Source organism: Molothrus aeneus, chromosome 11, assembly GCF_037042795.1.
Source record: "Molothrus aeneus isolate 106 chromosome 11, BPBGC_Maene_1.0, whole genome shotgun sequence".
In the NCBI taxonomy this organism is placed as follows: domain Eukaryota; kingdom Metazoa; phylum Chordata; class Aves; order Passeriformes; family Icteridae; genus Molothrus; species Molothrus aeneus.
Window position 1 is genome coordinate 14,151,195 of NC_089656.1, and position 25,009 is coordinate 14,176,203.

Below are 25,009 nucleotides of genomic sequence, written 5' to 3' on the forward strand. Positions count from 1 at the left end.
GCCAGCCTTTTTACACTCCATCCCGTGAGCAAGTGTTGCTGCTCTGGGGCCCAAAGAGGGGCCGGGGCCCTTCTTCCCATCGCTCTCGCCTCTCTGCACATCTCCATGCACCTTTCCCTCCAAGTCACAGTCGCCCCATCCCGGCTCCGGCAGCAGACGGACACAGCAAACCCTCCTGTAAGTACCAAGTGCCGGCTGATGTGTGAGCTGTATTGATACTGTTTGGAAACAACGTAGAGAAGGCTTTTCACTCGGTTGCTTGTGCGTGTCTGTGTATCCAGGGTGAATCAGAGCGCTTTGTGTGCGGCTTTTGTGCGCTCAGACAGAACCCTGTGGGCTGTGGGCATCTCTGCATGGTCCCTCTGAATCCCAGGGCTGCGCTGTCTGTAGCAGAGCAGACTTTCTCTTTACTAGAACTCCCTCTTTCTCTTTATTAAAAGTTATTGCATGATCATTTCAGTGGCCATAATTTACCTGCAGCTAGAAGTTGCTGTGGGGGCTGGGTGCTGCAGACGGACTGGATGTATGTGCAGGGCAGGTGGTACCTCTCAGCCTCCAGGACTTCTGTCAAATGTTGTGGACAGCAAAGGAAGGGGCTGCTCTCCTGGTCTGTTCCAAGGTTTGCTGGGTTCCTGCCCCCCAGGTGACTGAGACCCGCTGGCACAGCACTCCCAGCTTTCAGATCTGATCTTAAATTTGTCAGCAGAAATCCAGAGTATGCTAAATAAGTTGCCTTCCACAAATGTTATCTCTGACTTCTCCCCAGAAGTTTCAGAACAGAGACCTGCTGATACCTTGTTTTCTCCTGTGTTTCATTTCTGATTATGTACCAGATACAATTTTGCAGATGATCTTTTTGAGGGAAAAAAGTCCCTTCCAGGTGATAAATTATTGATTTTATTTTCTTAGCCTTTGATGAAAAAAGGAGGGTTGTGAATGCTGATCTGTGGGAAGCTGGAAAGGATCCTGGTGTCTGCAACCTGAAAGTGTGATTTTTTTGTAGCAGGCTGTTTGGCACAGTTTGAGAAGTAATTTTACTGAAAGGGTTCTATGATTCCCTGCCCTGGGAATGTGCTTGGAGAAGCACAGAGTAGAACTTAGCACCAAAGTGGAAAAAAAGACATTCGGTGTATCCTTACTGTAGCTTACTGTGAACAGAGACATAGGTCCCTGTTCCATGATGCTGCCAGCAGTTCTGCACAGGTCAGAACATGGTTTTACCCCACAGCAGCTTGGAGCAAATGAGATTTTGCTGTGGTTTGTAATAAAGTCCCTGGGACTTAATATGCACTATTCTCTCTACACCTCCGTGCAGAGATTGTCTTTGCTTTTCTGGGGATGGTTTGCATAACATTCCCAAATAACAGTTTTGATCTTGTTACTGATGCAAGTTCTCAGGATGATGAAAGGAGATCCAAAAGGCATGGGAGAGGAATAGTTACTGTGCTGTTTTAGGGGAAGCCACTGTTGTCTGGCTTCAGCATTGTCTGACAGCAGCTGTCTCATCTCTCTTTCTCTCTCCTTCCTCAGTTATGCCTGTAAAGTCGTGCCCCTAGACAGACATCTAGTCTGATTTGTTCTCCTATTTCAGGGGTGTCCTTTTTCATGCACAGCCTGAAGCAGTTGGGGGAATGAGCCTCAAGGAAAATCGATCCTCTGGCAGAGTTCATGCAAGGTTAATGCGTGAGATTTCTCCCCTCTCCTTCCTGCCAGGTTTTTGCTGGAGAAATCTTCCTGCAAGGTTAAAAAGAGTCTAGTGTTTACTTTCCTATCAAAGTGTATTCATGCATTAGAAAGTTTCTGCTTTGCCTTGGAGATAGCCCTCTTGTACAAACAAGAAGTCCTGAACACTTAAATCTGATCTGTTACAGATCAGGTTTTTCTGTCTTGCAAAATTAGCGATTTGGAAACTGTTCTGTCTTACAAATTCTTCAGTAAATCACTTCTAGCTCTGCTGGTGCTAGGGTTATTTTTTGCTATGTTTCACCAAAAACTGTATGGTCAAATGGGCAGTACAGCAGTAGCCCTGGCAAGCTCTGTGGCAGGAGGTAAAAGCTAAATAGTAGTTAGCACCAGCACTCAGTGCTCCTTTCTGGTTGCACAACATAGGTGTGAGACTCATTTGTCCCTCAGTGTTACAGGGCAGCAGCAGTGAATTAATTAGGTTTTTGTCATGTGCTAAATCCAAGCGCAATTTGCAGTTGAAGGTGAGAGGTTCTTGGGTTAAGACGCTTTTGAGCACCTGTTCCAGCACCTCAGGCAGTGCTTTAGTGCAGAATGAGGTCTGTGATGTGTTTGTGACATGTGCAGAGAGGCAAAGCCTTGATTCATCTGGGGTCCTTCTCCCTCCTACTGTGCTGGCCAAATTCCCTCGGTGGAGGACACAGCAGGAAGAGTCTGAGGGAGCCAGCCGGTGTGTAACACAGGTTGGGATGTGGGGTGTGTGCCCTTCATGTGCCTTCCCTGACCCAAGGAGTGCCAGCATGTTCTGCCACTGCATGTATGCAGGGAGCAATGCCTGACATGGTGAAACCACCTTCAGCCTTGATTGTCAGAGCACATCTGTGTAAAAATTCCTCGGTGTCCTTGGCCGCCATGAGCATAAATTGACAGTTATCTGAAAGACTTGGGCCTCTCTCAGGTGTGTTCAGATCTCCTGCAGGAACACCACACTGGGAGCCAGTCAGTCGTGGCAGGGAAACAGCATTTCCACCCAGCAGGTTCAGGGATTTCTCAGCTCACATTGGAGCTGAGGTGCGAGGGGAATGTGTGTTCTTAAAGTGTGAGATCTGATGCCAGCAGAGATCTCCCTTCAGCTGGGCCCAGCCTTGTGCATTGCAAAATTTGGGTACTTTTTTCCCCTCTAATCTTGGGATAGAAGCTGCACAGGGTGACAGATTTTCTGAATTTTTGTGTGCTGGCATCCATCTGGATGCTCGGATCCTCCTGGAGACTGGAATTCCCTTTAGTCATGGGAGTTAAATAGATCTGTTCAAGCAATCTGGTCATGAAGCTCCCCTCAGTGTACAGATGGAACTGAATCTCACAATGGCTCAATCTGCATATCAAAGCCCTGGACATATGGACAGGGCTCTCCCAAGCACCCGCTGCCTCTGCCGGCTCCTCCGGCTGCTCTGCAGGGCCTTGCACCCTCCAAGTACATCTTGGTGTGCTCTTAAACAAGGAGCTGTTTCCAGCATTGTCAGTTCCCCTGCAGAGGAGAGACCCAGTGAAATGTGCTGGGTGTCGAGATCAAGTTTCAGCTCCACATCTCCTGGGGCACAAGCACCCAAAGTGCAGTGCAGAGCGATCCCAACACATCATGCTATAGTTAAGCAGAGTTTGGCTCAGCTTGTCACAAGGGAAAGGATGTGAAATGAAGACTACAGAGAAAGCACCCATTTTCTCCATGCAGGCCTAAGGGCATACTGGAAGTTTTGCAATCCCCAGCATGGAGCATGAGGAACCTCATTAAAAGGGAGCCAGGGCAGAGGGGAGACACCCACCACAGTCCAGTCTGTCCACACTTGCCTGTGGGGTGCTATTACAGTGGGGTATTGGAACAGCATGATGGTGTGACTGTCAGGACAGATGTAAAAGCAAAGCATGCAAAAAACCTTTGGAGGTGACATTAGCCTCTGAAAGGGTAATTTGTTGCTGTTGTGCAAGTTGCCAGCTCCAGCTTTGGTGACTCACGCATCTCGCTGTAGCTTGATCTGGAGCTTGGCTGGTAGCATGAGGCTTTTGGCTCATTGGTGAACAAAGCTGCTGAAAAAATGGGCAGTGCCTCAAATGTGAAGAGGCTGGTTTGCAGCAAAGGCAAACATTGAAGTTTTTGGTTTTACTGGGAGCAGACTTGGCCCCTGATCTTCTGGACCTGGGAGCTTTTAAATGTTGAGAAAATCTCTATAGTGAGACAGAAAAGTAGGGGGAGAATAGTCAGTGCAGAATCTACCCAAAGCTACAGTCATGAGAAACTCTGGAGCTTTGAGGAAAGCAGATCTGCCACTTGCTGCCCAGCTACCTAGGGAGTGATTTTATACATACACACACAAGTAAATATACACATGCATGTCATACACATGTACGTGTGTGCCTGTACATAGATATATGGTGAAACTGGCACAGGCTGCTCTTGTGGAATCTCAGAGTTGCTCTGAAGCAGGGGTTATTGTAGCTGCTTGTGATTCACCAGGTGAGTCACCCTGTTTCTGATTGACCCCCCTGGGTGCTGCCTGGCAGTGGCAGCAGTTAGAGAAGAGCAGGGCAAGCACGCGTCCTGCACGACAGCTCCAGCACAGCGAGCCACATTTGCCCTTTGGGTCCTCGTGCTGTCGTCAAGAGAGCAGAAATCATGTGCAATCTTATTTTAGCCAATTATATTTGCCTGTAATTAGGCTCTCCTGGACTTGTCATTCCTGGCTTCCCAGAGGGCAAATGGAGGGATTTTTGAGCTCTGTTCAAGAGAGCTGCTGCAAAAGGATGTCCAAGCACGTTGCTCTAATGAGCAGCCTTTGATGGTACCCGGACTGTGGCATGCCCAGACCAACCCTGACAGGTGCTGCTTCCCTGACCCCTTGTTGTTCTTTCCTGCCCAGCTGTGGGGTATCTGCTTGTTCTGCTTTCTTATGCTTAAATCCAAGGACTTTCTAGTTTGTGCTCATCTCTCATCCTTTGCCCTCCCACAGTGTTTGTACAGCAGCTGGCACTTGGTAACTGGCAGAAATGCAAATACAGGATTTAAAGTTTATTTTCCTTAGCAGCTAGTTTTAGGCAAACTAAAGATTTCAGTGGTCTGTTCTCCCTTGGAGGAGGGGAGGCTGTCTGAGCTACACAGCAGCTCAGAAATAGTTTAGCTCTTCATTTCAAGAGCATGAGTCTTTTTCATAGTCTTTAAAGCTGAGCTTTTACCAGCTACATCTCATGTAGGACACAGTTTTGATTGGTTTGGTTTGTGCTTCTAATGAATCGCAGACAGGGGCTGCAAATGCAGTTTGGAAAAGTTGACTGCTACAGGATAGGAGAGTAACAGCAAACCTCTGCATAGAGAAGAGATTACTTCTAACGTGGTGGCTTTGCTGAAATGCTTGTGCTCTGAAATTACATGGTTTCTTCTGTGCAAGTGGAGCTGCCTGCTCATGGAGCCACAGATCTTGGTAGAAGTGAGCAGGGGCTTTGGCTCGTAGAGATGTGGAAAAAGCATCACAATGTCTAGGAGGGATCAGTGTTTGCTCCATAGCTCTTATATGTTGGGTAGCGTTTTACTTTGCATTTTGCTAGAATTTGGGGTCAGTTGGAATGCTTTCTCTCCCTGTTTTTTGCACTGTGAAGGGGTATCTGGCTTGTGCCCAGTCAGGGTGTTCTCTGCACACTTCAGTAGCTCTCGTGTGAAGCGCGGTCCCTTCCCCCTCTGCCTTGTCTCTGGTTACCAGGCCCCCCAATCTGGTATTTAGGCTAGCAGCATTTGCTTGTGAATAATCAGAGCTGAGATGATGCACTGAAGCAGGGGCCCTGCCTCAGTCTGGCTGTAGGGGATAATGTACAGCACAGAGCTGGGCACAGCCAGGGTTTGGACTCCCTCTGGACAGATGGCAAGGTAGGATGAAGCCAGTTTTTAACCAACAGATAGACTTGCCAAGGGAACATCTGCAGATCCTGAAATCTTGCTCTTTCCCTGCTCCTTTCTTCATGGGTGCTGTTAGTACTGGTAGGTGGGAGCCTGAGGAAAGCCTAAGGCAGATCCAAGTGTGTGGTGAGCTGACCACTTTCTGCTGAAGCTGCTTGATCTCTGAGTTAGTCTTGTCACCATTTGCCAGCTGACATTTTTTGTGGTAAGTAAGGTAAGCCTGGGTAATTTTGCTTTCAGTATATTTTGATGTAAAATAGCTTTTTAATCGTGGTCCTTCTGAACTGCCAGCATATAAGGCCCTCTCCAGCCATGGGTCCCTGCTACCACCGTGCATGCAGCAGCCTGTGACAAGGGACACACCAGTGCTGTGAGCAGGAGTCACTTCTCAAATCAACCTAAAGCCATGTTGGACTTTAGAGGGAATAAGCCCAAATAAACATCAATAATGGCAGTAGCATTTTCTTGCAATTGAGCTGCATTTACTTTGGAATGGTGTTCTGGTGAGTCCCTGTCACACTTTACTCCTGTGCTGGGATTGTTGCAATCTGTGTCTGAGCTGCACTTGGGTCAGTACCAAGGCTGTGTGGGTGGCCAGCAGAGCAGAGCAGCTGCAGGGACTCAGTGCTTGTGTGACACCCTGCATAGCTGTTGGGAAGTGCTTTGTTTAGTTCACAGCAGTACCTGTAATGCTTTTAATTTTTCTGGCTGCACCAGTTTTGCCTCTTTTGCTGCAAGCTAACCTCATTTTGCTCTTAAAGCTCACAGCTGAAGTTAAGGGCATTTAAAATGAGTACAGTGGCGGTGAGAGGAGGTCTGATTAAATGGGGGGCTGTGTAGTTGTTTCTTTCCACAGAGACCTACAGTCAGTTGTGTCTCACTGAGAAACAGCAGAGTGGAGCCCAGCCTGGGTGCAGGAGCTGCACCAAGCTGGATCAGGGCTTGTTATGTCAGTTCCTTTTCTGCTGTCCTTGACAGTGTACTCAGTTGCTATGCTGCTTCCCCCACTCTGAGCTGTAGAGAGCAAGGGAGATGGGGGCTTCCAGTCCTGGGACATCACCACAGAAGAGTGAGAAACTTGGTCTGTCTTGTTGCTGTGCTTCAGTCCTCATACCCCCCAGCATGATTCCATTCCTGCCTGCATTTTTGCTCCCACCAGGGCCATCTTGACTGTCTCAAGATGCACTGTGCAGGCACTTGAGATTCCAAAGGAAACCTTCTCACAGCAAAGTTAGTTACCCACCCAGGTGCATTTTTCTTCTGCAGAAAGTTGATTTGCCTACCTCTGCCTATTCAGGCATTCAGTTTCATATTTGTAAAGAAATTGTAGTTACTGTCATGATCTCCCCACGGGAAGGGATGAAAGAGGTTTGGACAAAGACAGACCCCTGAAATTGCCCCTTCTGGCATATATGTGAGATGCACAGTGCCTGCTCCTTCTTTTGGCTACCCAGAAGGTGTCTTAGAGGTCACTTAACCTTGAGTATACAAGGAATCTGATAGGTTTGTGATAAGTTTGGATTGGGGAGGTGTAATTTCTGAGTAGTGGCTCAGGTGAGGATCCAGGACCCCTGGAAGGCTTTCAGTGCTGGCAGTGTGCCCTGAGCCAGGGCTGAGCAACTTCTCTGAGCCTGTGTTTGCAGATGGTACTTTAGTGGTGCCAAACCCAACAGACTCCAGGAGCTCCCGTCCTCGATGTGCTGCGAGCCTTGTCCATGGTGAAATGATCAGAAGACCAGCAGAGGATGATGGGCTTGAGGGTTGCACCATAATCCAGTGAAGTCCCTGCCTTTTCCTTACAGCATGGCAGCTCCCTGAGAGCCCTGGGCAGCCTGGCAGGACCAACCTGTTGCTGATGCCTGTTGCAGGATAGGTCAGTCAGGCGTATGCAGGAAGCACATTTGTCTTTAATCCTGTAATTGAGAGGTTCAGTAACAACTTGACTGTAAAGATCAAAAGCTGAGGTACAGGCTCTTTCCTGCCTGGTTCCAGACATGGTTGGGAAGATTTCAGCTTCCCTGTGCACAGGTGCCTCCTTTTATCTGAGCAGCTCTTGCAGCTCTGCAGGGAAGCTGTAGGGCTGCCTGCTCCCCAAAAGCCCCTCACCCAGAGGGCTGTATCCTGGCTTGGCTGAGTGTTGTTTGCAGCCCTGCTGGGGGACAGGTGACAGCAATACCGCTGCCTGCACGAGGATGGGGGCACACTTGGTCCCTGGAGAGGATTGCCATTTATGTGCAAAAAGGGGCAGTTGAAGCGGATGATGTGACTGGAGAAAGCCTTGGTGGTCACTTAGCCTGTTACCAAGCAAAGCTGCAGGATGTGGAGGGCTGCTCCATTGTGCAGGGAACAAAGCTGAGCTATTTGCCGGCCTGTGACAGGCACTGGTGATGGAAGGAAATGCCATCGAGATTGAGAGTAATTTCTCCTCAGCCCTGGGGTCCTTGCCAAGAACAGACAGAGACCATATGAAGATGAGAGGTGGTGGGGCTGCTGTCCTGTGTGCTTTGCAGCCCTGATCCCTCCTCACAGTAGTCACACACAGATCTGCAGTGTTTCCAGGAAATAAAAGTCTCTTTTATCTCTCTCCTATCTGTGCATGGAAATGAGTACCCCAGCCTTAGATAAGGCCTTCACAAGGCATCTGCCTTCCTGACTGGTTACTGTAGAGTCCAGGCAGGTCTGCTGGATGTCCCTCTCCTGAACATTGCTCTCAGCACTCTCTTTGACAGCTCTCTGTGTCTTTTGAGCTCAGCTTTTCCCATCAAGCAAATGGCAGCCAGCATGCAGCCTTCAGTGGGGATCACCCATTGACCTCCACAGCCAGAGAGGTGAGATGTGCCCTTTCTTAGCCCAGACCGATGGCCAGCCCTTGCTTTGGGCAGAGCTGTAAGGGGCTGGTGTTGGTTTATGTACAGCTGGAGGGGGCAGCTCAAAACCCCACAGCAGAATAGGCCATCTGTCACTGCTGTGCAGATCTGCTGGGCCTGGGGATTCACCTCGTCTTGAAATGCTTCCACCTCCAGGAAATAGAAGAACCTCTGCATTGAGGGTAAATGCGGATTCACACCAAAATCTGACACGTCCTCTGCCTCTGCACATCCCTCCTGGCTGCCAGCAGTGGGCAAGTCTGGAGCATAAAGCCTGGATCAAGAGAGAGGAAGGTCAGGGGCCTGTTGATGCTCTTTGGAAAGGGCGCTACTGCTCTCTGGATTGTCCCATGCTGCAGTTGTGTGGTGCTGAGAAGCATTCTCCCTGAGCAGCTGCTGGTGTTTCTGAAGCAGCTCCTTGCTCTGCATGAGTAATGGGGCTGGCTGCACGCACACCATGCAGCTGCAGCTCAAAAGAGAATGTGGATGGCTGTGGGAGCTCCTGTGGAATCTGGCCCTAGAGTGACTCTGCTCAGGCTGCAGGCTGTGCTGGCATTCAGGTCTCCTACAAACAGCAGCGTTTGGCTGTCAAAGTCATTCCCATCAGGGAGTGAGCATCATGTGAATGAAATACCTTCTGCCTGTCTCTGTCACCAGCAGAGAGTGAGCCTGGCACCTGATATGTTTGACCACCATGTCCCTGATGGGGATGCAATGTCTGCTTGCATAAAGCTTGGGTAGATTTTCTTGATGTCTAAAGCTGCATAAAAGTAAATGATTTAAGCTCTCTGAGTGAAGGTTGCTACAGTGAAGCTGCTCAGGAAATGGAAAATGGAAAAACCAATCACTTTGTTCCTGGCACTAATAATGAGTGTTGTTTCTCTGCAGGTACACAGGGCCTGACAGGTTAAGTGGTAGAGATGGTCTGGCTCACTTCCAGGCATCCAGTGGTGTTTTTGCACATCCACTGATGTTGGGCAGTTGGTAGAAGATGCTAGGCAGCCCTGTCCAGAGTGTTTTCCCCACCTTGTATATCTGATTTCAACAAATAACCCTGTGTGTTCACTGATGACCATTAAAATTCTCTAGCCAGGCCTATAGCAGCTGGTCACATCTTATTTACTCTATCGTTAAATCTTGCCATCTCTTCTTTATAGAGAAAATGGTGGCTTATGAACCTAAGTCAGATGTTTGTCTTTCTTCTGCTTCTGATTGATGACACGTCTTGGTGCTGAGCCCCATTCTTTCCATGGTGATAAGACACTCACTCTTCCCTGGTATTTGTCCCACTGGACCACATTTTGTCCCACTTCTTTTGGTTGACTGATGCAGCAGAACTGTTTTAGCAAGGCCAGCATATGCACCACTGCTAGAGTTAAGCCCCATGAAGCTGCTTCCAGCATTCCTGGAGTATTAGAAATAAACTGCTGAGCTCAGTATTTGACTAACGAGCACAAGCATGTAGTGCAGTGGCAAGCAGAGCCAGGCAGGCAGGACACAGCACACCACACAAGCTGCCAGCAGACACAGAAAATGCACAAGCTGCACAGTCCCAGATTCTTCCTTGCTGCAAGGATGGGTCAAAGCATTTGGGGTGATCCACAGAGCCCAGGTGTGGCTTCTTTGTGCTGTCAGCTCTGGGAAAACAGCGTAGGGAGCAGCAGTCCTATTGCCTGCAGCTTACTGGTGCCCTTTGACCTTGTCCTGCTTGACAGTGGTGAAAGTGGCTGGGCAAAAGAGGAAAGAGAGTTCCAGGTTTTATGCTGAGCAGGGCCACACTGAGGTGTGAATTCTTGCAGTCTTAGCAGCAGCTTTCCCTGGGCCCCCCTGCCCAGAGAGGACAAACATGCCCAGCAGTGTGGGCGCCAGCTCCCAGGGACCTGGCGGGGAGGTGGGGCTGTGGCAGAGCAGCCAGCACAGCTGAAGCCCTCTGCATAAGGGGCTGTTTGTTTTGCTGAATTGTTAAGCCCCATTGACAATAGCAGCCCTCCCCACTCTCTACACTCAAGGAACTGTGGTGGCCAGACACTGATCCTTTCTCTTATCTTCAGGCACTGAATTAGGGTTGTTCTTCGCTGGGTCCCTCTGACTGGCTGTTGCTTTTTGTACTCGCTCTGCAGGCGTACGAGTGGGCCTTGGAAGGGATGCGACACCTTGCCTGTATCAGCATGGAGGACTGCAGCTCCGCCGAGCACTGTGCAGATGTGATCAAATGCCTGGAGAGTTACAAGGGGCAGCACCCGGACATCAGTGCTGCCCGGTTCCAGGAGATGAAGGAGCTGGCCTGTGAGCTGAAGAGTGAGAAGGGGCTCAAGCAGTGGAAATTTGCATGGTCTAAATGCCAGGAGACCAAGCTGGTTTTTGAAAAGAAACTCGAAGCAGCCTTGAGAACAAGGAAGTCTCTGCTGTCAGACCGCAACCCAGCTGTGGGGGAGCAGCCCCAGGCTGGCAGTGAGACTGGCACTCTGTCCCACCGGAGGCACTCTGAGGGGGCCACCTCCAGGTCCCACTGGGACAGGACTCAGAGCACATCTCATGGCTACAACAGAACCAACAGCTGTCTGGAGTGGACTAGGGAGAAAGCTCCCTCGCCCTCCCTGAGCTGCCCTGGAGATGTCGATGCTGGGGAAGTATTTGTCTGCCCAGCTCCTCTCAGCCCTGGTCCTCACTCAAGCAGAATTTCTTTCACCAGCAGGGCTTGTAAGTCTCCAATGCTGCCTGAAGAAAAGCCAAACCTGGAGAGCATTTTAGAAGCCCCAGAGGTGAAGCAGTGTTCTACATCCACTCCAGTCCCTGGGAAGCTGCCTCCCAGGAAGGTGCTCCGGAAGGCCCAAAGCTTTGACCTGCCTTATGGTGAGAGCCTGTGGGCCAGCTGCCAGAGGAGCGAGCCGGCCAGGTACGGCAACACCGGCGTCTTCATTAAGGGGCTGGAGGTGAGCAGCACTGAGCTGGTGGACAGGACGTTCGCTCTGCGGCAGCCAGCTGTGAGCAGCTGGGCTGCAGACTGCCTGCTGGAGGGACAGAGGGGCTGCCTCTCCGGGTCAGAAGCCAGGAGCTGGGGCAGGTAAGTGTCTGATATTTGGGGTTCTCTTTCTCAGGATGGTGGAAAGGCAGCCAGCAGAGATTAGAGGAGCTCTGTAGTGCTGGTTACTTTAGCATTGGTTGCAGGACAGATGGAGCTGTAGCTCCAGCTTCCCTGCATGTGTGTATGTGATGCTGAGCAAGCCTACAGGGATGTTCCCTCACAATGTGATTCCTCTAGGAGGGGAAAGTTCAGTTCCCAGACAGGAGAGGGAGTCTCTGAACATTGCTTCCATTGGAGAATGAGGGATTACAGAAACATTATTCAGTGACCTAACAAAGCCAGGAGTACAGGTGCAGTAGGAGAGCAGAAGTTCAGGGCATTGTCCCCCAGACTTTTGGGAGTGTTGTACCCAGACTGGTAGGGAGGCACATCCAGCACCTTGTGACAGCAGCATCACAGGTGAGAGGGTGTTTATATTTGTGCTTTGGGGCTGAAATCTCTGGGTGTCCAACAGCTGCCATTTGTGCTGTTTTCCTTCTCTATCCTTGAGAATCTCAGCTTTGTTGTCATACTATAATGTGTGCCTATGCTTTGGAGAGCCCAGGGATACGAGCTGTTCTTGACAAAGGATCTTGACGCAGGTCTTTCAGTTGCTCTCACTGGAAAAAAATTAAAATCAAAGTAAAAAAATTAATGGCAGAGATGAGAAAAGAGTGCTGGATGCTGGGGGACCATGGTTACAACTCTTGAGTGAAATGGCTGGGGACAGTGAAATCTTCTGGAAGGGGGCTCTGATATCCCTGGGATACCCAGAAAAGCTCATGGCAGGGAATGTGCACCAGCAGATAGAAGGGTGACCACTTTGCTTCTCAAGGGAGCAATGCAGCAGGCCTCCTGTGTCCATGTGAGACAGTTGAGACAGTTCCACTGCTCTGTTCTCTGAACAGCCAGAGGAGTTGACTTGAGGGAAGGCTGAAATGCAGGGGAGGAAGGGACACATTGGAGTAGTTATGCTTGGTACTACACTGCCTCACAGTGGAAACCTCGAGTACCTAAGAGGCAGCCTTTGAGATACGTGAGAGCAATCCATGCTGGGAACTGCTGTTCACTGATGAAGTGCTAGGACATTTCAGTTTTACTCTCACTTTTACTAGGGCAAGCCCAACAGCACCTAATTCTAGAGCTATTGTTCTCCCAGGGTTAACATTGCTTCCCACAGTCTCTAGTCATCAGGCTGACTCCTCACAGAAGTCACTGTGACTTCTGCTGTCACTGTTGTTTCAGGAGAGCAGCCAACTGCAGAGCAGCCCACTGTGTCCCGAGCAGGGGCTGGGTGGGCCCAGGGGTGTGTGTCCTGCTGAGGATCAGGATCAGGATCACAGCCAGCCTTGGGCACTCCCTTCCTGAATCCTTCGAATCACAGAATATCCTGAGCTGAAAGAGAGACCCAAAAGGGTAATTGATCCAACTTCTGACTGCATTGGACTACCCCAAGAATCACACCATGTGGTAGAGAGCTTTGTCCAAATGCTTCTTGAGCTCTGACAGGCTTGGTGCCATGACCACTTCCCTAGGGAGCCTGTTCCAGTGCCTTAGCACCCTCTCTGTGGGTGAAGGACCTAATAGCTTCAGCCTAAAGCTCCCCTGACACAGCTTCATGCTGTTCCCTTGAGTCCTGTCAGCGCTCAGGGTCAGAGCAATCACGGACAGTTGTGTATCTGAGCTTGGGCTGTGCCAAGGATCCATCTCCATGCTGGCAGTCAGAGAGAGCTTCTCTAGTGATAGTCCAGTGCTTTGCAGGCACTCTGGCTGCTGTAGCCCTGCTGCAGCCCGGGTCCCTTCAGGGCTGGGTGTTTCCTGTTGCAGCAAACTGCGGCACATCATCGACGAGATGGTGACCACGGAGCGGGAGTACGTGCGGTCACTCCGCTACATCATCGACAGCTACTTCCCTGAGATGGAGCGCCTCGACCTGCCCCAGGACCTGCGTGGGAAGCGCAGCGTCATTTTTGGAAACCTGGAGAAACTCTATGACTTCCACAGCCAATACTTCCTTCGAGAGCTTGAGAGCTGCTGCAACCACCCACTGAGGGTCAGCCACTGCTTCCTGCGACACGTAAGGCATCAGTACCTTGCCCCCGGGATCAGGCTCTTCCAGACATGAGTTTGGTTTCTGTGCCTTTCATGTTGTGCTTTGCTACCAAGAGACACTGCCAGGGGAACAAAATCTCTGCTCCTTAAAGCCCATCTGTTTCTCCAGGGACATCCCTTACATGTTTTCTGTCTGTGGTGTCAGAGGTAATGACTAGAGTGAGCAGAGGGGTACAGACCAGCTCTGGCAGAAGAGGGCTGCTGGGCAGAAGCACAGGGACGCAGGTCTTAAGGTCAGCTGCCCCATGCATTTTGCTGCTACGTGGTGTGAATGGTACCAGGTGACTATTGGGGTATGGAAGAGGCTAGGGATAGCAGAACAATGAATCAAAAAGTCCTAGCTACTCTGGGAGTAGGAAGACAATAACATTCCCTGGCTCTTAGTGAGCTTGAAATAAAGTTATTCCTGATATCAGAGGAGGCTCTGGTGCAGCCTAGGAGAGGCAGAAGTACTAGAGTAACCTACCAGGGTTGTGGCTGTCACTGTGTCCTGGGTGCATGGATCTCACTGGAGGATGGATCTCTTCTGCAGAAAGACCAGTTTGGAATGTATGCACTGTATAGCAAGAACAAGCCGAAGTCAGACTCACTGCTGGCCAGCCATGGGAATACCTTCTTCAAGGTGAGTTCCACTGCCTGTATCAGGATTGCTCAGTGTGTTTGGTCACTGATCTGTTTAAGCAAAGCCAACTTACCTGCATAAGGCAGGCTCAGTGCTGCCACTGCTTCCCTGGCACAACTCTCTGCACAGCTGTATGGAAGGGACAGGGCAGAGGTGCAGAGAGAGCTTGGGAAAGGAGCCCAGCACACAGCAGCATTGGTCCTGTAGCCTTGCATTCCCCCAAGAGTACTCATTTTCCCTGAGTACCCCAGTCAAGAGGTGTCAGTGCTGGCCTGGGGGCACAGGGTTCTCCTTGGGGAGGCTGCTGCCTTCACTGTTTTGCATTTCTCAGTTCAAGCAGGTGCAGCTGGGGGATAAGATGGACCTGGCCTCCTACCTGCTGAAACCCATCCAGCGGATGAGCAAATATGCCCTGCTCCTGAAGGACCTGATCAAGGAGTGCAGCGAGGCACAAGAGCAGGAGCTGGGCTATCTCCGTGCTGCTGAGGAGATGGTGAAGTTTCAGCTCAGGCATGGGAATGACCTGCTGGCCATGGATGCCATCCGTGACTGTGATGTACGTTCCAGTGTCTTCCCCTGCCCAGGGGAGCAGAGCCACACTTATTCCCCTTCTCTAGACTTGGTGTCTTTGGATTGTATGGTGAGCCTCCCCTCAGGTTCCCCCAGGGATCAGAGAGCTGTCTGCCAGTACAGCACAGAAGGACTGCTGAGGCATGGGGCAAGGGAGCAGTGAGGCCTGGAGGTCTCCTTGATTTCCTAGGACAGACAGCCTGGGTGCTGCTACCTGAGCTGGGTGAGCTGCTTGTCATAAACATGCTCCCAGATGCTTATCAGTGATGGGAGGCAGCCTCATAGCCCTTGCAGATGGCATCCTGCAGGCTGCTTTGGACCTTTCATCTCTTGAGCTGTCAAAAGAGGGTCAGGCAGATTGCAATAAGGAATTTGAACTGATGCCAATGCCAAGGGTAGGACAAAATCAACTAAGTGGGACTTGGAGAGGCATGCAAAGTGCAGCACTTGAGAAGGAGAAACCCCAGGGCTCAGGGTGGAGTAAGATCAGTCTGGGTCAGGAAGAATTAAGGAGCTGGCCTTCTGACCCAGTTGGGCTCCTTGCAGTGGATGGAACTCATTTCCTCCCCAAGAGAAAGCTCTGGCTGCTGCCTGCAGTTGCCACTCCAGAGGTTTGTCACAGATGTGCACAGGGTGACAGAAGAGGGCCATCTGTGGGTTACACCTAGGAGAAAGGTCCAGCTCTGCCCTGAGCTTGGAGACAGTTGTTTGAGCCTGATGTGGTCCCCAGCAATGCCATGCAGCCTGACTTCTTTGAGAGCCCTCTTAATATGTCAGGTAGCTGCCACTTCTTCACCACCTGGGCTACAGCCATATGGGACCATGTTCTCCAAGTCCAGGTCTAGGGATGCCTGGGTCATGCTGGTGGAGTCTTACAAGGGTGTCCTCTCATGTCCAGGTAAACCTGAAGGAGCAGGGGCAGCTGGTGCGGCAGGACGAGTTCACCATCTGGCTGGGCCGCAGGAAGTACCAGCGACACGTCTTCCTCTTCGAGGACCTCATCCTCTTCAGCAAGCCCAAGAGGATCGAGGGTGGCTTTGATGTGTATATCTACAAGCGCTCCTTCAAGGTAAGGGCAGCCCTGCAGCTCCCTCTTGTGTGGGAGTTGTCCGTGGCTGGTTTCCCCATGGCACATGCCTCTGAAATGGGAAGCAGGAGCACCTTCAGCAGAAGAGCTGCTCCCACCACTTCTCAGCCTCCTCCAAACCATGCAGTGAAGCCAGAAGGGGATATTTCACTCATTAATGCCTAGGCCCTCTGTGCTGTGAGATGTGGGGCCAGCATTTTCTGAGGGTTGTGGAGTATGGGGGAAAGGCAATGTTTACGTGGCAGGGAAGTGGTGGTAATTCTGGATGGAGCACTAGGAATTGCCTGAGCTGTCTGTGCTCAGCTGTATCCAGGACATACCTGCTGCTTTCCAGACCCTCAGGCTCCTTCCTCTTAGGTCTGCCAAGCTGAGGATAGCTCTAGCACAAGGTTCAAGCAGCTTACTCCTTTTGCTCCTGGTACAGTCTGGTTTATGCTTTGCTTTTCCTCTTCCTCCCAGACTGCAGACATTGGTCTGACCGAGAACTGCGGAGACAGCGGCCTGCGCTTTGAGATCTGGTTCCGAAGGCGGAAGTCCAGTGACACCTACATCCTCCAGGCCAGCTCTGCTGAGACTAAGCAGGCCTGGACTGGTGACATTGCCAAAATCCTGTGGCAGCAGGCAGCCCGCAATAAAGGTGTGATTCCTTCCTGGAATTCCTTCTGTGCCGCAAAAGGTGCGGGAGCCCTGTTCAGCTCATGCTGTCCTGAGTAGGTTTGGATCCTGTTACCAGGCAGCTCTGTGCAGCAAGCAGCTGTGTGCCAGCATGCAGCCTCAGGAGCATGTGCTGGGCTTGGCTGGGCATGTCCCTTCCCTGCCCCTCATCCCCAGGGAACTCAACTGGTCCAAGCTCTGTATGACTGTAGACACCCACCTGTTCTCCATGAGAGAAACCAAAGATCCATGCTCAGGGTTCCCTGTCCTGTGAGCACAGGCTGTGCCCCTGAAAGACTTGTTGGTCTCCCCAGTGATGTGGGCCACTACTGGAGCTCACTAGTGAATCATGCTGACCAAGTCCCTCCTGTCCCCCACAGGCTTCCCGCTTGGCAGGACTCTCGTAGGTGGCATGGCGCTGAGCTACTTGGCCAGAGCAGGGCATGATTGCTTGTTCCTGGAGACTCCACAGCGCTGGGGAGGGCAGCAAGGGGAGAGGAGATCTAATCTCAGCAGTTCAGAAGCAGCCCAGCCCAAGAGTGCTCTAACCTGTGGCTAAATAGTGCCTGTGGGGAGGGTTGGGTTGGGTCAGCCTCACAATGTGGCTGTGGGTCTCTTCCTCTCCAGAAATCCGTATGCAGGAGATGGTCTCCATGGGTGTGGGTAACAAGCCCTTCCTGGATATCAAACCCAGTGAGGCAGCTATTAATGACCGTGCTATCGATTACATCATGAAAGGCAGAGGTAGGTGCCAGCTGTGCCTTCCCCCTTGATCCTTGTGAGGGAGGCAGGACTGGTTCTCAGGGGGTTTTTTTGTATGTTTTCTGGCAGGTGCCAGGACCAGAGCTTCAATTGCAGTGTCTCTGTTTGACCATTCCAACCCCTTCAAGAGGACACAGACACAGCTCTCCACTGGCAGCACCCCCACTGCCTATTCCCCTTCCTCCTCCTCCCTGCTGGGGCCCCTCAACCTCCACATGTACCTGGACCAGGCTCTGCTGCCAGGGGTCCTGGCCCCCAGACGTCCCTTTGACATTGGCACTTGCATCGAGGAAGATGAGCTGGAGCACGAGACGAGCAGCCAGCCCTCAATGAGTACGTACAGCCCCTCTGCTCTGCAGCACCTGGGATGTGTGGGCTCATCCCTGCACCTTGTTCTGTGCTGTGTGGTCAGACCAGGCTTGCTGGGGTCATGGCAGTCCTTGTCTTCTACCCAGACCAGGGCATGAGGGCCCTGCCCTTCTATTTTGCCAGCTCAGTCTCAGGTTCTCTGAGAAGAGTTAGCTCAAATACAGGGCTTATAAAGTACCTGCTGAGCTGCAGCCATATCCACAGCAGGCTTGGTGCTGTGTACTGATACTGTTGTGGTCTTGGGGACTTGTGTCCCTTCCCCTCTGGTATGAAGTGCTCTGTCCTTTGCCCTCACCATCCTGGCCCCATCACCCTTTGCCTTCCCTTGTGTGAACTTCATTGGCCAGCCCATACCACTCACCAGCATCATTAGAACTCTTCTTCCTTGTGTTGGTTTGTTGTCTGTGGCCTTAAAGAGGCCCAGACAGGAGTGTGGCTGATCTGTGGGCTTGTGTGGCCAGTGCCCTTGCAGACAGGTACATTATCAAGCTTATGTGGCATGGGTTATATGCAACCCAAAGTTATCTGTGTTCTGTTAATGGTCTGTGGCTATCAGAGTGACCTTCCTCTCTTTCCCCAGCAACAGAGAGCTCAGAGTCATCGCACTGCATGTCAGCCACTGGCTCCAGCGGCTCCGACAGTGGCTGTGTCTCCAACGTCCCACAAGAAAGCTTCTGTGAAGACATGGGCTCACCCCCTTACATGCCCATAGGCCCACAACAGAGCTCTGCCATGGAGGGCAGACCCAGGTTCACAAACAGCCAGTACATTTCTGCAGTAAGTGCAAGCAGCCAAAACACTCTCCTTACTTTGCCTGCTCCTGTACCTGCGTCCCCAGTTCAAGCCACTGCCTCTCACAGGGGGACTGAAGATGCTGCTTTTGGGCTTGGGGTGACTGTGGGGAAGTGACATTTCCTCTTGCAGAGACTTGGCCCCTCGGGGGCAGGCGAGAGCCTCTGGTGCAGGAGCCACCCCTGCAGTGGCCAGGATCCCTGAGGAGATGAGCTGGAAAGGACCTGCAGTGCTGGAGGCTGCACAAGGAGGTGTTGCACAAACAGGAGCTATAATGCTGCCATGGGCTGGGGTACACATATAACCTCCTGGAGTGCCTGGAGCTCTGCTGCACGTGCTGCCAAGCTCCTTTCCTGGGAGGTTTGGGTGTTTCTTGGGGAATGATGAGAGGGAGTAGTGGGAGCCTATTGCTCTGAGATGTTGGTGTGTTCCTTAGCGTTCTCAGCTGCTTCCCTTCCCACTAGATCCTGTCCTGATGCTGTTGTCCTCTAACCCCCTACTAACACTGGCTTCTCTCTTCTGCAGAAAGCAGGCCAGGTCACCATAAGTCCCTCAAGAATAGTGTGACCCCCCTCGGCCCCGCCTCAGGAAGTGGAGTTGTTGTAAGTAGCCCCTGCAGGGGATTTTCCAGCAGTTCTGAGTGCTGGTCAGGTTTGTCAGTAGCTCTGAGTCAGGGGAACCTCACCCTCAGCTCTTCTGTGAGTTTTCCCTATGCATTCCTGACTGAGGCTCTGATTCATCTGGTTACAGAGGAGCAGCTCCCATGGAGCCACACTCTGAACAGCTGGTCTGATGCTTTCTGCCTTGCAGAAGCAAAATCACGTTCAGGTAGTAAAGGCTTGACCACCTCCTGAGTGTTCAGATGAGCTGCTTTCCTCTGAATGCTGCCCACCTGTCTAACCACTAATCTATTTCTTGTGGCTGTTTGCCAAAATCCTGCTCTTAGTCCCTCTGAACTGCCTCGGGGAATCACAGTATTCTCCCCAAGGCAGATTTATCCCACAGTTTCCTTTGAACCTCCAAAGGAAACGGTACTTTGCCAGACAAAGGAACCTGCTAGGTTATGGTCAGGATGTCCTGAGGGAGCTGCCAGAGGTTGCTTCACTATTTAGGGATTTTGGGAGGATGCCCTGTCTGGAAGGAAGTCACTGTTGATCCAAGGAGGGTGAACCCTAACAGGACTTGCAGCCAAGCAGGGCTCCTGCTTGTGGCTGGCAGCCCTTGATATTGTCACTCAAACCAGCCTGCTCTTGTCTCAGCCTTTTCCTCTCTGTCCTTGGAGCTGAGCCTCCCTTCTCACAGGGAGCAGAGGGGTATGGGAGAGGCAGGATTAGGGCTTGAATGGTCAAGGCACAGGGTGGTGAATGGCTCATAAGTTTGGCACTGTGGGATGTGGCACCATGCAGGCCCATGCCTCGTGACCTGCAGGTGCAGGAGTTCAGAACCAGCTATACAGAACCAGTAAGGTTCAGATTTAAGATCCTGAGCCTCCTTCTGGAGAGTCACAGGTGAGACTTTTGAAGTGGCCACAGAAGCAGAAGGGACAGCAGCACAAAACCTTTGGGTGAGTCCTTAGGTACAGAGGGAAGAGCTGTGCTTCTCCTGCAGGGAGAATATTCTTTCCCCACCAAAATTTACCTCTGACATACAGTGGATTTCAAGTGTTTTGTGAGGTCACTGCTGGCCAGGACAGAGGGACCTGTGGGATCCTGCCACGTCCCAGGAGTGCAGCTGGTCTAACCCATTGCACGGTGCTGTGTTCCAGGTTTGATTGCCATTTCAAACTCACTGAAGACCCCAGGCCTCTGACCAGCAGAAGGACACAGTCTTCATCCTTGAAGATATTTTTTTGCCCATTATCAGGCTCTTTCAAACAGCCCAAAACTTGACCTCTTCCTGAGACGAAGTCCCAGGAAGGCTTCTGTCAACTAAATGTAATAGCTTTGGTATTGGATGGGACCTTGGGCATTTAGAACTCGTTAGCCCTATATTTATAAGTAATAAGTAACATAGCAGTTTGGGGGAAAAAAAAAGTATTATTTTTAAAGCTATGAGTTGTACAGATTTTTATTACAAGTGACTCTGTTACTATTTGTTGTGTAAGCTGCATATTTTATAAAGTTTTTGGAAGGGCATGAAGAGAAATTGAGGTATTTAAAAAAAGTAGTCTAACTTTCTGTTTCAGGGTTATAGTGACCTGAAGCTCAAGATTTAACGTCCTTCCTTATGTTCTAAATATGTCTATCATAGCAATAATTTATTTCCTTGGCTTAATACTTCCATTCTAATAAAAAGCAATTTCATTGTTATGAATTGTTTCTTCAGATGGTTCTTCCAGTGCCTTGGTGCTGAGCTAATCTCTCTCATAACCATCTGTCAGCTCTGCCACTCTGCCTGTGCCACCTCTGCTCTGACTGCCAGCTCCCCCTGTAAATCCTCAGTGCATTCACCAGAGAAGGGGGAGATGCCCAGGCAGAGGCTCCCCTGATGCCAGTGGGAGGCTGACCCAGAGAGGGGCTTTGGAGCAGCCAGCAGAGGTGTCAGTAGGAGTGAGGAAGAGGGAGCTGTCTGTGGAGCTCTGGAGGCACCAAAGTTCCTGGCTCTAATTTTAGCCACTTGCCCCCTGTAGCTGCAGTCCCAGTGCAAGTTCCTCTCTTGCCCTGCTGGCTCAGGTTCCAGTGGCTTAGTTCAGGTTCCATTGTGCTTTGTCCTGGCTGTGCCCCTGGTTTTGGACTGACAGGGACTGGCTCCTTGCTTCATCTCTGACTCAGCCCCTCTTCTGGTACTTCAGTCCCACTGTTGTGGCTTGTTTGAGGAGCTTTGGATGTGCTGGCATTCGAGACCAACAGGTTTTGAGTGTAATGGGTTGATCATAATGCTGAACCTTAAGTGGAAGTTGTTTGAAGTAACACAGCATAACTGGAAAACAAACGAGCCCTGTGTTCCAAGGTAGCTTTTTCATGAGTAACATCCAAGGTCACTGTGTGGCTGTGACACCCTCCCTCTGTTCTTGGACAAAATGAAAATTACCATTTCTGGAAACAGTGGTTACTTGGCTGCCAAGTTCCTGTTTACTCCTGGTTTGTGCAGGGCTGTAAATCAGGCTCCTGCAGGTGTGGGAGAAGTGCTACATTTGGCCTGAGGAAGAAGATGGAGTAGTAATTTATTTAACTGCAATTTTCTCCCCTTGGCAGACTGGGGTGTTACATCCCACAGCCACCCTGGAGACAGTGTTCCTTCAAGTTTGGAAATTCCTGTACTGTATGTAAAACACTTGTTTATTTTTAATAAGCTGGATGTTTTTAAACCTTGTTCTTTTTTCAGACAGCAAGGAAAATACATTTGACACCTTTGTACAAAATTGCGTGGGAAACAGTTATACAGGGAATATTTTACAAGTTACTATTTTGAGATAATTGCTGGGTTAATGCAAAGTTTCTGGACTGTCAAGACAACAATAGCTCATGTCATAAGAGGGAGAGAAGTTACTAATGCAACAAGAGGAACATGAAACGTCTGGAATTTCTCAGTTTCAAAGGTTTCTAAATTGCTGGACAAACCTTTAGTATTGTTTACCTGACACTCTTTCTTCAGGGTTTGATTGATTTGTCTAATAAAGGTTATTTTCTTTATATGAATCTTACTTGCATTGTGGCATGATTTCAGCATGGGAGCCTGGGCTGCAGAAGGAGACAGGGAGTCCTGAGAGGAGCAGTTGTCCCTGGGGTGTTTAAATACCCCCTCAGACTACTGGGGACAGATTGAAGTAACATATCTCTGACCAAACCTAACCCAGCAGGTTATTGGGGTGAGGCTGATGGTGCCTGTCATTTTAAACACTGAAAAGTACACAAACAACTTTTTCCCTCTGTTCCATATCTGGCACCCAAACAATGAGAAAAAAATACTTGGTTTTATTGGCATAAGTAGAAATATTTCCATTGCCAACCTTGACTTCTACAGAGTGAGCTGCATATCAGGAATCCCAGATTAGACAATGCATTTTTGAGAGGGTGCAACCAAAATAAATGAGCTCCTAAACCAGAGGTGTTTCCCTGAAATCTTTGTCAGAACTGGAATTTTCAATACTTTTTCCAGCCTTTCTACAAGATAAGTGACATTCTCTGTCTCTTCTTTTTTTCTCCCCCTTTAACTAACCAGGGATAAAGAAAGTCTGATTGAAAAGCAGGAGTCCCACTCTGCTCTGTGACACTCATGACACACCTCAGATGGAAAATTCATTGTGGCATTTTCCACATTTAGGGGATCCCCTGAAGAGGGTAGATGGGTTCAGTGGGGCTGTTTGGGATTCCACCCTTCCCAGAGCATCCTTATCTCTGCTAGAAATGGCCATTGTGCCTGGCCCTACCCAGTTTGTACTCCCAACAATTCCCAGACATAGTTTGGCCATTCAGGTGTTAGAATTGTAAAATCCTGGAAGGGATTGGAAGAAACCTTAAAGGCCATCTCATTCAACCCCTCTGCTGTGGGCAGTGCCACCTTCCACTGGACCAGGTCACCCCAAGCCCTGTCCAGCCTGGCCTTGGACACTTGCAGGAATGGGGAATGCAAAAATTCTAATTTGGTGCAATGTGAAATATTCACAGGACTCTGCTGTTTTAAGCCATCTCAATTTCTGATGATTGATAAATTTTATAGACAGATTGCTGTGCCTGTGGAGGGAGGATACCCTGTCCTGTAACCTCCCTGAGTTCTCCTGACCACTGCAGTTTTGGAAAGCATTTTTCAGCCTTAGGGCAGGGACACCAGCAGAGGGGGCAGATGGAGTATTTTTCAGCTGGACTAATCTGACTTTGCTGATCTGCCCTAAAAAAAACCCACAAAAATCTGAAGAGAGGTGCAATTTTCCTTTTTGTTAAAGATGTGCAGACATTGCACAAATCTGTGATCACAGACTGGTTTGGGTTGGAAAGGGCTCTAAAAATCACCTTATTCCACCCCCCTGCCATGAACAGGGACACCTTAGAATAGATCAGGTGCTCCAAGCCCAGTCCAGCCTGGCCTCGAACACTTCCAGGGACGGGGAATGCAGGAATTCTGGTTCAGTGGGATGTGGTCCTGGCCATACCTCAACAGGGCCATGGTAAATGTCATTGTGCACTGTTTGTTAATGCAGTAATAGACTATTGAGCTTTGCTGCTCTTCCTCTCCCAGCCTTTGGAGATGGAACAACTTTAAACACTGCCTAAAAAGGAAAAGAAAAAAAGAAAGAAAAAAAAAAGGATGATGTTAAATACAAAATGTTATTATTTGATGTTAGAAATATCAAGCAGCACAACATTTTGGAGACAATTCCATTTGTAAAAAAAGAAATTGGAAATCAGAAGAAACTCAGAGTTTCAAAAAAGCTTGGAGGAAATGCGGGTATGAACGTTTGAAAAAATACTTTCATCCAGCCAGGATGTACAGACTCACCCTTCACTGGCACAAGACAAAATTACACTTTAATTAAAATAAAAAAATACTTGTAGCTGTATAGCAAATTAAATCTTTGTTAGAGATACCCATTTAGTATTTCCATTTATGCAGATACAGAGTTTAGGGGAAGAGGAGGAACTGTCACTTCCCTGTTGCACATGACAGTAAATTCAGTGGTGAATTTACCATAATAAATTCATTAGAATGAAGTTATTTTCAGGCCAACTGAACTTCCTCATGGAGCACTAGAAAGGGCAACACCACCTTTTCCAGATTCAAACATTTGTATTCAATAAGATGGGGCAGTATAAAATTCTCCTCAAACACAGCAGCTGCTTTCTTTAACTGCAGTTAATTAAAATCAAAACCATTAAATGAGCTCTTATGGAAAGGTCAAGCATGAAATCTTGTTTCACCAACCAGGGCAGAAGAGCTGAATGTGACTTTTATTTGGATACTTATCAGGAGCCTTGGTAAACTTTAACAGCAAGTCTGTGACATCCATCTGCACACAATATTACCTAAGAATGAAAAAAGTCTAGAAAAACAGCACAGAAAATCCCACTTTGCCTGCAAGAAAGGCCTCAGCTGCAGAATTAATGCTCATAGGATAAATTCAGCAGAGCTGAGAAAAGGTAACCTTGAGGTCTGCATGTAAAAATGAAGGTGCCCAAACACAAAACTGTGTTGGTCAGTGAATAATTTATGATTATCAGACTTACCCTATGCAGGAGCTTCTTCCACAACAGAGATTCAGGAGACAGAGTGACTTTACTTTTGGGAATTGAGAAATACCAATCACTGACACTAAAATTAATTAACTCTTCTGCAGATCCCACAATGCTCTCTGGTTCATCCACACAGAAAACATTGAGTGGCAAGAACAAAGCTGTAAATTCTAGAACAACCTGATGTCTGGAAGGGTTTTTTGCTATTTCTCATATAAATGGCCACAGAAAAAGGAGTCAAAAGCATGTCTGGAAAAGGATGGGGAGGGGAGGGAAATCCTCTGTAAATGGATGCAAGAAATAAAGTCAGTACCTTA

At 49.6% G+C, this 25,009-nt stretch overlaps 1 protein-coding gene across 1 annotated transcript in view; it reads left to right on the plus strand.

The window, feature by feature from the left end:
* Window positions 1-19,123, plus strand: part of PLEKHG4 (pleckstrin homology and RhoGEF domain containing G4) — an 82,376-nt gene extending 63,253 nt beyond the window's left edge. Inside the window, exons 14-22 of the mRNA XM_066557645.1 lie at window positions 10,614-11,557; window positions 13,385-13,634; window positions 14,202-14,291; window positions 14,623-14,847; window positions 15,760-15,930; window positions 16,408-16,624; window positions 17,230-17,346; window positions 17,434-17,697; window positions 18,314-19,123. Of these exons, the coding sequence (XP_066413742.1) occupies window positions 10,614-11,557; window positions 13,385-13,634; window positions 14,202-14,291; window positions 14,623-14,847; window positions 15,760-15,930; window positions 16,408-16,624; window positions 17,230-17,346; window positions 17,434-17,697; window positions 18,314-18,642 (2,607 nt within the window). The 3' untranslated portion in view covers window positions 18,643-19,123. The remainder of the gene's footprint in view (window positions 1-10,613; window positions 11,558-13,384; window positions 13,635-14,201; window positions 14,292-14,622; window positions 14,848-15,759; window positions 15,931-16,407; window positions 16,625-17,229; window positions 17,347-17,433; window positions 17,698-18,313) is intronic.
* Window positions 19,124-25,009: the final 5,886 nt, after the last annotated feature.